Genomic DNA, 12,817 nt, shown 5'->3' with positions numbered 1-12,817 from the left:
CTGTAACGAAACCGATCGAATACTGATTGTTTATTAAATAAAAGAGGCATCAGTTCCTTCAGAATTCCGCAGGAACATTTGCCGATATCCTCACTAACTGTCGTAACTGAATGGCAATCACCTTTTACGGTAGAAAGGATGAGACGCAAATACCAGTAATGCATTTTTCCAATTGCTGCATGTTATAAATTCTACACTCTAACCCATTTTAAATTTTTTACGGTACTTTCTGGATAGCACTATTCGGGTGATCAGGCTGGATAGTCATAAATCTGCGTAATTCGTCAAGCAGTCTTGCCGAATCTTAGCTTTCTGTCATAATATAATTTAACAAGCATTTTCATATCCGCCAAAAAAAATTCTTAAGGTTTTGGAGCGTGGTTATTTCATAGGAAATCAAAGAAAGCTGCACTAAAACATATTGTAACTGAAAACTATAATCTATAACAAAATTGTGCTTATGAAAACAGGAAACACCGAACGTGCTTTATACTCACGACTCATAAAATAATATAAAATGTTCTCTTGAAAGAATGTAATAAGCTCATACTCATAAAATAACATTACAGTTGAAGAGTAAGTACTAGCAAAGTTAGTACTTGCCATTCAGTTGCTAGTAAAATTCAAGCTACAGCCTCTGTTCTGCATTCTGGAATGATGTTAAAACCAGACCTACAGATTTCCATGTAAGCAGATGAGACCCGTTTTTTGGATCATCTATCGCCGAAATTACCAGGCTAATAGGATTTTCCTTAGAAAAACTAATTGAAATCCTGGCACATATCCACCAGTTGCCGAGAGCATAAATCTTTGTCCTTTCCCTATAGTTCAATCCAGCTTCGAATCCCGACGAATATATATCATAAAATTTTCAGTTTTTTAAAGCATATACATTTATATATTTGTTTCTAACTTGAAATCTTTCTTTCCAGGTTTCTAGACCAGTTAAAGTCACAGTTTACTATGAGTCGTTATGTCCAGATAGTGGTGCATTTTTTGCCGAACAGTTACAACCTGTATATGAGGTTATTCCTTCTTACATGAAAGTGGAACTGGTTCCATATGGAAATGCTCGAGTAAGTAGATGTTGTTCTGTTTTCAGATTTATATTGTGTATTTTATCGATGCATACTACAATGTTCTTGAATGGGACAAACTAAACACTTCTGTTTTTTCTACGTTTGAAGCCAAGTAAACAGGCTAGCTGTATTGCGGTGTTTTTATAATTATCTCCATGTATATTACCATACTCCATGTTTTCATGATTATCTCCATGTATAAATATAAACGTAAACGAATAATGTATGTTAGGAATTCCTACACGAAAACATCTTGCAGAGTTTAGATACATAAGTAATTCTAACCATCGTAGTTACAAATACTTTATTTCATGTTTTAGTAATTCAGAAATAGCTTAAACACTATTGACTAAAATCAGGATTTTATTATAATGATCATTAGTTCTCTGAAACTTCTGATATTTTTTATTTAACAAACATCCAGTCTTTTAAATATCTAAAACAATTTTCATTTATTTTTCATACTCTGTTACTAACTGCAATTATTTTAAAGGTTTCATCTAAGGAAAGGTCTTCTTTTATTAAATCATATTCCGTATCAAATATATATGTCTGAAATTAAAATTTTGGATTTTAAGTTATTCTTCTTATAAAACTGAAAAACATCAAGGAAAAAGAAGTACATCGGTTTCCAAAATTTAAACAACAGATGAGGAAACTGCTGATAACTGAAAAAGTACGAAAGCGATTCTGAAGAAACTTAAAAACACACGAAAAACGGTTTTCAGAGTATTTACATTTTGTGATATCAAGAGGAATATAAAATCTCTTAAATTCGGACATATAAATTAAATACAAAAAAAAATTCTCGGTAGTGAGTATGATCACTTCAAATAGCAATACAGGCCTGACAGCGATGTTCCATACAGTTAAGGGTATGAGACATCGCTCTTCCGCCCAGACAATTTCAATCCATTAATTGTCGAAATTAATAGTCATTTAGAAACTTTGAGTTCATATTTAAATATTAAGCTGCATTGGGTTAAAGCCTATGTAGGCTTTATTGGTAATGAGAGTGCCGACAGCCTGGCCAAGCAGGCGGTCTCAAATGTCAGTGCAATGGATATTGAAGTAACAGATTCGAAGAGAATTGCAATTCGAAGAATGAAAACATTTTACGTTAATAAATGGAAAATACAGTGGTTCTCTTCACTTAAAAACAAAGGATTTATGGAACTAATTAAAATCACAAATAAAATGAAATGTATGAACAATATTGATGTTAAATCAGGTTTTAACTGGACATGGTAGGTTTCCGTTCTATTTCAACCGATTTAATCTGCAGGAAAATAAATTATGTAATAGTTGTCAGGTTGATGGTGATGCTAGGCATTTCGTGGTTGATTGTAGTTTAACAGCCCCTATTACACAGATTTTTAACATTACTGATTTTAATGTAAGTGTCATTAATTGTAAAGTTTTTAAATCATATTCTATTGGTCTAATGAAGTTTATCCATGAAAATAGGGCACTGGTAGGAATCTTCTGTTAAAACTGAATTTTGTATTTATATAGGTTTTAGCTATCTGTGGTGTTCTATGTTGTGAATTTGTGTTTATAGATTTTTTTGCTTGTTTGTTTGTTGGTCTGCAATTTTGTGTTAGATGTGCTTACTTATTTTTGATATAGTACTTTTGTTTGTTGTTTGGGGGTGGCTGGGTTACTGGCTGCCCTCGTTTGTGGAGATACGGGGCCCCGTCTTTTGAGCTATGGGGCACTCGTGTCCAGGTGGGCTCAAGGGAGCCTCCAATTCTTACAATTCTTACAGTTTATGGTACTTTCAATGAACTGCAGGAGTATTAATGTCCATTGATCGCGTAAAGCCCGTCTAGGGTTGGAAGAGAGGGTTATTAAATCATAACAGCGGACGGCAGTAAAATGCCTCCGGAAAGAGTCGCACACATGCTGAAATGGGAATTTAGACGAGAAAACGTGTTGGCGATTCCATTTGGTCTTTAGTTTCTTCTTTAAGAAACTGGTGCATGAGGCAAGCAGTGTGAGGACAGGCATAAGTTGCTTGTAAAATGGAGGAATCGTCATTTTGCCGCAGCATACAAGCCAACAATAAGATCCAGAATGTCGTCCCGGTTCCTCAGAACAATGGGATTTCCACGTGGTACTATATAGAGGTCGGTGTGCCCATCTAAAGATACTCCTTCTCATACAAGAACATTATCTCCTACATAGATACCCCTTTCTCCTAAGTTAGATGCAATATATCGAATATGTAATGCTCTTCAAATCGATAATCACTTTGCAAAGCAAAGCAGGACTTGGAAAACAGAAGAAACCTCTGCTGACTTTCAGTCCAATTTATAAGACTACGTTTCAATATAAACGTTTCCTTCGATTGCGAGAGGTAAGCGGGAAACGCAATACCAGCCGCCTAGCATACAGACATCTTTTTTGCAGCTTTTTGCATGTTGCCGTGCTTGACACTGTCCTTCCTGTAGCGGAAATCTAAGCTGAGATGAAGTTGCAATCTTGTTGCGACAAGTTCCAAATTAAAATACATTTGTATTTTAAAATGCATCGTCTTTACTTTTACTTTTGACAAGCCTGTAACAGGTAGCTAAAAATTCACGAAGAATATGCTTAATAATACTTTCTGGATGAATCGGTGTAATAATCCCTTTAATTTTGAATATTAATTCGTATTTGTTTTAGAGAAATTTGTTATAAATGTTATAGCATATTAGCATGTTTTTACTTTCATGATTCTTGCACAAAACTCAGGAAGTAATCTACTTTACTTAGCCTTTAATTTAATTGTAAACAAAAGTGAGAAATGCATAAAAGTATTTACAAAGCTAATGTCAATTCTTTATGCCTACAACTCTCACCATAATTCAGCGTTGCAGCTTTGACTGCGAGAATTGCTTAAAATGAATTGTAATGTATACTTGGATGTATTGAAAATGCATAACAGTAAATAAATTGTATATTGTGAATTTTATATTAAAATGGTTTGTAGTATTTTTAATCTCTGCATATCTTAAATTTGTTCTACAAAAGGTTCATTAATAAAATGTTAACATATTTAGCTATTTCGATGATATTTACGATACACAATTTTTTTATTGTTTTAGTACAAACTCCAAGGTGGCAAATACGTATTTATGTGTCAACATGGAGCAGAAGAATGTTATGGAAATGTTGCTCAGGTAAGTATAGGCAAATATTCTTATCAATACTCTTTTAAGGACTAAAAGGTGTGCTGATAACGTTTGTTAATGCAGTTTTATGCAATACTTCCTATTATGCTAACAGCTGTTTTTTTTTTTTTTTTTTTTTTTTGTAGTTTCATAAAAGTACTCTCGTAAATGGTTTGGTGGAAAAGACAATTATGCACTGATAGTTTCCGTGTTCGATTCCTAGCGAACGGGCTGACTGTATGAACATTTCCATAGTTTATCGTGTATCTGTTAACGTGAATAATTTAACACATTTACATTTTGGCTAATCTTTGGAATATGGTAACAGTAGTTTGGTGACATTTTGGTAAGGCGATAAAGGTTAGTAGCTGGGACTTTAGCAATAATCTGAGAAGTACATTCCATCTTCTATCTTGTGTGAAACAGTGTTGCTTAATAATTGGATCCCAGGGTCCTCTCTAAAGTAAATTCCAAATTTTTATTGGGCCCACCAGCGGCCGAGCGGTAAAGTCGCTGAACACTGGTAGTTCGGTCCGAGGTTCGAATCCCGCGAACGGGCTGGCTGCATGGGTGTTTTCGTGGTTTTCCCCATGTGTAACGTGTATACGAGCCAGTTTCCCTTAGAAAGTCCTCCACGAAGGCATCCCTCCCCTTAGGCAGATAGCCCTAGTGTGCTTTGCCATAATTAAATACACCACACCACACCACACCAAATTTTAATTGCATTTATGTGATCATCCAAAAGAGTTGCTTGAATGGTGTATGAGCGTAGGATTAATTGCATATAATAAGTATGAATGTCCAAACATGTGGGAATGAAATGAGATTGTGTGAAAGGAAAGATATTACAGATACGTTTGAATGGCGGTGCAAAAAATCTGGTGAAAAAGGACTTTGGGAAAATTCCGATCGTGATTTTAGCTAATAAGCACTCAGAAACAATTTCGCACGTAATCTTCGTCATGATTAAGCACTTTTGTTCGATAAAAGTTCTAGCATAAGCGTAATTCGGCTAGCAGATTGTTAGAAAAAATTTTGAGTAAAAAAAAAAAAAATTCTGATGTGTACACCACATGACTTCCTTGAACGGAATATTAAATTATACGCATTTTTTCTTGCATTTCATTTAAACTTATTGGACTGAATTAAATCTACTTCGCCGACAGCGCATAAACCACAATAGAATAAATGCATTCTTTAAAATTCACTCTAGTATTTGTTTACCATAGCGACACTCTGGCGCTAGATTTACTTAACAGTATTATATTTCGTTCACATTATAACTCAGAATGCACAAAATTTATATCATTTAAAGAATAGAATTATCTAATCGTTGCCACAAGTTCTATTCAAATGCTATAATAAAGCTAGAATGATGTATAAAAGAAATTAAGCAAACAAAACAAAAAAGAAACAGTTTTTCACAGACGATTGAGTATTTCTCATTGAATTAATTCAGTTCTCACTTCGAGAAGGCAAAAATACATAAAAACTCAAAATTTCTATATTAAAAATTACGAAGTAAATCTTAAACACTTATTTCCTCAAAAAAATTCCAGAAAGAATTAAGCATGATTTAATTGGCAATAATAAATTAATGCGTTATCTTTGTTGTTGCGAAGCTAAGTTTCTCTAGATTGGCAAAAAATCCAGTACTCTCCTGTTTCAAATGTAAACATCAATGGCCGCCATAAAAAAAAAGGCTTAGCGGCACTTAGACAACTTTAAAATTGTTGATAATTCTAAAATTATTGCATACAGATTCACTAAAGGCATAAAAATCTTAACCGGAAGATAAAAACAACATAATGCAATCATTTTTAAAGCAAAAAATGTACAATTTACAAACATATAAGCGTAAAGAAATTGAGATCACTGAGCCGGGTAACAGAGTGGATATATATATAATAAATATATTTATATACGTTTGGTGCGGCCGATTTAGACCAAAATACGAGGTGCACATCTACATGTTATAGCAATCGTATATACAAAACTTCAACGTTCTGAGGCTACTTGTTTTTGAGTTATGCGAGATACGTACGTACATACGTTCGTTACAGACGCCACAAAAAATTCTCTTCAGAATTAATTTTAAGGCAGTTTTATAATTTTTTTTTGGAGGAAACGAGTCTTTTATTCTGTCCTTACGTACAGATATCACGCAAAAACATCGTTAAATTGCATTCGATAGCGGTCAAAAGGGATATTTTCGTTGAAATATGCTGTCTGAAACTTTTCGCGATTACAATACTTCCTTTTTACTTCGTTCAAGGTAGTAAAAACATGCCTTTACTTCGTGAAAACAAAATGACATCCAAAAAAAGAATTCTCAGGTTGCTGGAGCAGGGTTGGTCGCCAAATTTTTGCCAAAAAATTGCCAAGTTACCATAATCCGAAGATTCACCGCCATTTTCTCTCTCAAATCCTGCTAAAGGCAACCCTTCCCTTGTTAGTTAGCTCTTCCATACTTTGCCTTTGTAATAAGTTAAATGCGAAATAAATTTAAATATCTATCATTGTTATAAAATTAATTTCAAAATATAAAATACCATTTTAATAAAGATAGCATCATTTCTTGCCTCAGTAATTTAAGATCGATCCGGATACAGAAGACTTTGATCAAGCTGAAAACGGGATCTGTCTTCCTACTCTTTCTTATAACTGTACTTGTCAGTTATTTTTTAGTACAGACTCGCCGAATGGAAATTGGAATATTCTCGATTTTTTAGTAATGATCTAATTCTGAAAAAAAAGTTGATAACTTTTGATTAGTAATTGTAAACACCGGAGAAGAGTTAAGAAAATAACAAATAGAAAACATTTTAAAGTTAAATGCATAAAACTCAAAAAGTGGCTAAGAGCAAGCAGCGAAGATTATGGACATGTTACTAAGAAAAGCGAATATTTATTGATAAACTAACTGTCGATAAGCATTGTCTCGAGGAAAACGCAGGTGGAGCTTAAGCAAATAACCCATGCTGTATCTGAATGTCATGTGCTATGTATAAATCAAATAACTGACGTCAATCTCCGTATCCAGGCGCTAACAGACGATATGGTTGATACGGAAGTAATAGTAAAATGAAATATGCGTGTAAGGTATATTTTGTTTCAAAAACGTATATATTAGAAAGCAATGCTAACAGACCTTTACTTTTTCTAATAACTAATTTAATGTTATTTGAAACATTTTTTGCCCCCCCCCAAGTAGTTGAGTAGCTAAGAATGCTGAATGTTTAGAGTTAGACTGGGTTCGATCTCAAATGAAAGCACTAGCTGCTTCATTGATTTTCGGGGGTTTTTCTACGTGTAATGCGAATACATGCCGGATTTTCTTTAGGACCCGCTTTCGACCTCCTCTGGGTTCGCTCCCACGCGAACGGGCTTGTTGCGTGGTCGTTTTTTGTGGTTCTCCCTAGGCGTAACGCGAATACCAGCCAGTTCCCCTCAGAAAATCCTCCACGAAGGCATTCCTCCTCTTAACTCTTTGCGGCACAGTGTGTCCGGTCTGTACACACCTAAAAAATTTTCATCTGTTTGCACAGAAAAATTGAATGAAAAAGGATTTATAGGTTACTCTGAACCTTCTTTATTTATAGTAGATGGCAGCTTAACGCAAACAAGTCTATATATTTTAGCCATGTTTAGTTTTTTAAGACCCTCATTTTTCAAAAAAGTCTTCCAAATTTTTTAGGGTATAAAAGGAATTGTTTGAAAAGAAATTTCTATGTTATATTTTTGACTGTATGCTAATCTCCTTATTCTACATTAGTTTTAAATTTTTACCTTGAAATCTTGCCTAAAATCAAACGGCGAACCCTAGGTGTGCCCAGACCGGGCTCGCCGATCATCTAGGACAACTGGAGAGTCTGTATTCTTTGTTTCTCCGCATCTCATCGGTCGGTTCATTGACAATAATGCTTGTTTCATCACTCTTTTCGATGCTCTATTCGATCAAGTGGGCACATTCACATAATTAAAACGATAAGTGCTATCTCCACAAAATTTTACTTGTGTACTCCTCTAGGCCTTATTAGACTGCCTACCATTTTTTTTTCTTTTATTAAAACTCCAACTTTAAAAGGTAGCGTGCCCTCGTAGGTTTAAAATCATATTCAAATAACACACGCACCCTCCTATTAGACAAAGAGCTCGTGTGTGCTTTGCGTTATTTGAGTAACCTAACCTAATTATTTTGATGCCAATTGTGGAGTGTTCGCCCGATTCTTAAAAATAAAGGAAAGTCGAATTTCTGCCAGTTGTATACTGATGCAAATGAGAAATTTGAGGCAAAATTTAGTATATCCAAGTAAACTTATTTTTTTGGCAATCATTTAGATTTTTATTTTCATTTTTACCATATCCATTATTTTTTATGATAGTAGAGCAAATGTACCGAGATTAATAACAATATATTTCGTTCCTAAGAATTTTTTAGTTTGTTTGCAGTATCAGCAATATGGTCTAACCGATTAGCATTAACATGTTATTTCAAGAGAAAATGGTTGAGAGAAATGTTTATTATTATTATTACTATTATTATCATCCATCATCAATGAAAGGACTTCAAATTTGAGTATTTGCGGTTTTAAAAGCGAAACTTTGAATATTTGTTCATTTTACACTCTTTACAAGAGTATAGAAACCTTTAGATGTAGCGAAAAATGTACTTTCATGTATATTTTAGTAGCAGAGATTTTAAAGTCATTTCAAGCGTGAACTTATAATAAAATAGTGTTAATTTGAATAAAAAATTTTTATAGATATATAATTTCTTGACTGAGTACTTCTCTTTGATTCATTACATTAAGGCTCAGGTTAATGTAAAAACGGTGAAAATTACAATAGGCTCCAAATTGTAATAAAACTTTTATTTAAAAATATTTTGTAAAAAAAAGAGATTTATTAATTTCCTACTTTATAAATTTTGAACTGACTTGCTGTTTATACTTTCCGAAAAAATCATTTCGATTTATTTTATACTTCTGCAATCATTTTGGAGGTAAGTTTCTTTTATTAGAAATTACTGGGATCAAATCTAAGAACTTCACCTGTTTTTGACATCACAAATGAAATGGGTCGTGCAACAAATTTATCATCATAGCTGTCCTTCATATTCTAAAGGGTTTTCTGCTTGTACTTTAATTTTACAGTATGCTCATTTTATAAGAGTCTCAGCTACAAAATGTTAAATTTTTCATAGTTCAGCTACGGAAAATGGTAATTTTATCGCGTTTAACAGGTGTTTAGACAAGATAAGAGACTGGCTGAACATCTGTTAGTCACGATTGCTTGTTAGTTTAGAATTCTGGTATCTCTGACATGAAGAGAAAAAAAAAAATATGCGTTGCAATTGTGTAATAGTGTTTGACATATTCTTTTTTCATCGAAATAGCAGATTACTACGTCAAAAAGTTCGATTTATTATTATTCGATCTTATCGTAGTAGCATGTTGCGTTATGACTAGAAACAGGAATTTAAGGTACAAAATTATTGTTCAGGAAAAAGAGAAGAAAAAGATTCTGAAAATGATACGAAAAAGTAAGGAACAGGTGTTGATATTTATTCAGTTCTTAAAAAGAATTATATTTTTTATTTATTCTTGATAAATAATTGTTACACGTTGTAAACAAGTGGAATTCTTCAGAAATAAAATACGATGCTCCAGTGTTTCAAGAAACATAATTCATTGGATAGCGCTCGAACTTTTTTTCGGATTGTAAGGTTTTGATCCTTTGAACTCAAAAAATCATTGGATTTTAAAGAACCATTGCTAAACATTAACAAAAATAAACGAAGTACATTATGAGAAAATGTGTGTGTGTGTGTGTGTATTTAATTATGGCAAAGCACACGAGGGCTATCTGCCTAAGGGGAGGGATGCCTTCGTGGAGGACTTTCTAAGGGAAACTGGCTCGTATACACGTTACACATGGGGAAAACCACGAAAACACCCATGCAGCCAGCCCGTTCGCGGGATTCGAACCTCGGACCGAACTACCAGTGTTCAGCGACTTTACCGCTCGGCCGCTGGTGGGCCTATGAGAAAATGGAAAAGCAGCTCAGTCGAAGTTGCGAAGATTCATTTAATTCTCCAAACTGTAAATCGTACCCCAGAAGTACCTGCATCAAAGTTTTCTAAAGAGCTCCTGGACATTGAATATTTGTCAGACATGCTTGATGGAAGCTGCTTTTGCTCAATCCAGGGCGAATAAAAAATTTGACACTCTCTCGCAACGGAGTGCCAGTCTCCAAATGTGCGCTAAAGCGCCAAACGTGGTAATCTTATGAAAAGATTACCACGAAAAGATTACCACGTTTGGCGTCAGGAATAGCTATCCAATGACATAGTTGCGAATAAGCAGGAAGAATGGACATCAAATTTAGGAATTTTCTCTTCAGATGCTTAAGCACATGGATTAGCAAGTTCAAGATAAGAATACCAACAAGTTAACCTTAAATAGGATATTAATTTAGAAGTCAAAGAACAAAAATCAGCTTTATATTTGCAAATTTTCATAGGACTAGTTTCGATGGTTTTACCGAACCATCATCTTCAACTTAAATGTGAAACGCCTTTAGAAAATCGAATTCTCCAATGGAGTCTGTTTTTTTGAATAATTTTCGCTGCAGAAAAATTGAAAGTGTGATTTTCAGACCAGCAGTCCAACTTCGGACAACTACTCCTTACTCATCGAACTCATATGGTGGCGACTGCACGAAAAGATAAATTTCTTTATGCAGTGGTAAATGAAATCGGAAGTTTTAGGCCTTTCTCTAATTTGAAATTAATGTGATAAAATTTTTATATTGGTTCTGGATTAATTAAAAAATGAGTCATTGTCTTCATGAAGCTTTGTGTATCATTAATGTTATCGCCATCTATTTAATTTCATGTCAACATTTATGTTTGGTGCTAAGAGGCGCCCTTTTAAATGAAAGGTACCAAAATTTGTGTTGAATCTTAAGTAATAACGCGAATGGAAGCCAGTTTAAATAAATAAGGAAAATCAATATTGCTTTAGCACCTGTTGAAAAGTTAAGAAAATGGCGTTTCGAGGAAAGGTAATAGTAATAACTGTTAAATTTTGTAATAGAAAAAGTGTAGCAGTACTTTTACAGTAATAGTATTTAATTTTAATCCTTTCCATTCACAGGCTGTTTATTTTGCTCAACTGGAAGTGTTAATCTGAAACTTTCAAATGCTATTATTATGCATTTTGGTGAATAAAATTTGCTGAGGTAATGAATCTACATATCCAAAATTATAGTTTTTACCAATTTTCTTATATTTTTAAGCCCTTTCTACACTAAAATATTACAAAAATTGTCGTGTATATATATATATATATTATATATAGTATATATGTTACCGTGAAAGACCGATATTGGAGAATGTCGGCTTTCACCGGAGAATGTCCACATTCACCAAATACGTCGGTGAAAGATCGAGTATTGCATTACATTCTTGTACATTCGGACCCTCACCGGTGTATGTCGACAATCACAGATATGCTCTGGTGTAGGTCGAAAAGAGAGGAGTATATGTACATGCTGTCTTTGCAAAAGGAAGTGTTCCACAAATAAATGCAGTTGTAAAAGCAAGGGTCTCTTGTGCAATTCAAAGTGTCATAATAGTTTAAGTTGTTGCAATAAATAAGATTGGAATCACATAATTTAGTAAGTTTTTAACTTCTATTATTTTCCTTTCTCATTTTGAATGTACTGTGTGTTTTAAGTTCTTATATTCTTAAGTTCTTATTTTAAGTCTCAAGTGCGTTTTTTCGCGACTGAATGACGGAGAAGAAAATATAATATTCTTACATGTTCAACATTCACCATTAGTGCATGGTGAATGTCGACATTTACCGGTGTAAGTCAGAAATAAGATTATTTGGAAAATACTTCGGACATGCACCAAGCGACTATGTGAATGTTGATATTCACCGGTGAAAGTCGACATTCTCCAGATTTCGGTATTTCACCGTAACATATACACGTATACACATGCTCACGTTTTGTTCACAAAAGCCCTTACCTCATCTTTATTTTTTCCACAGTTGGCTGTATACTTGCAGTTACAAAAATGTTTTAATTGACTCAAATATTTATGTTATGGTACTTTCAAAATCTAAAAAATATTATGTTATAAAAATTACGAAATAAAATTTTTATACGGCATGGGTCTTATACCCAGAAAAGTGTTTTTAATCCTTTTTACCTTTCATTTCAAAATTAATAACATTTTATTCTGATAAGGCTCCTTAGAAACCTTTCATTTCAAAATTAATAACATTTTATTCTGATACGGCTCCTTAGAAAGTCCTCCACGAAGGCATCCCTACCCTTAGGCAGATAGCCCTAGTGTGCTTTGCCATAATTAAATAAACCAAACCAATCTGATAAGGTTCGGTGTTGCTGAATTAGGAAATTTGACTCTTGGGAGGAAAAACTTACTGAAGTCTGTCTCGAGGTTTTTGAAACAAAGAATTATTTTTATTTATTAAGAAAAAGAAAACAAAGTTGGAGACATCTATGCTTACGAAAATGTTTTTTAAAGGTTTGTGATGAATTACCTA

At 33.7% G+C, this 12,817-nt stretch overlaps 1 protein-coding gene and 1 long non-coding RNA gene across 2 annotated transcripts in view; both read left to right on the top strand.

The window, feature by feature from the left end:
• The window catches only part of LOC118196472 (gamma-interferon-inducible lysosomal thiol reductase-like), a 77,722-nt gene that overhangs the window by 23,278 nt on the left and 41,627 nt on the right, over positions 1 to 12,817 (top strand). Inside the window, exons 2-3 of the mRNA XM_085818032.1 lie at positions 933 to 1,076; positions 4,169 to 4,243. Of these exons, the coding sequence (XP_085674158.1) occupies positions 933 to 1,076; positions 4,169 to 4,243 (219 nt within the window). The remainder of the gene's footprint in view (positions 1 to 932; positions 1,077 to 4,168; positions 4,244 to 12,817) is intronic.
• On the top strand, positions 4,250 to 12,815 carry LOC146996666 (uncharacterized). Its single transcript, XR_015041569.1, has 2 exons — positions 4,250 to 11,303; positions 11,396 to 12,815. It is a non-coding gene; the product is annotated as an uncharacterized LOC146996666 (long non-coding RNA).

This window comes from Stegodyphus dumicola, chromosome 6 (assembly GCF_044657685.1).
Source record: "Stegodyphus dumicola isolate Sdum_Otavi_A_Nest chromosome 6, ASM4465768v1".
Taxonomy (NCBI): domain Eukaryota; kingdom Metazoa; phylum Arthropoda; class Arachnida; order Araneae; family Eresidae; genus Stegodyphus; species Stegodyphus dumicola.
The sequence above is the reverse complement of the archived record's forward strand: the minus strand, read 5'-3'. Positions and strand labels throughout refer to the sequence as shown.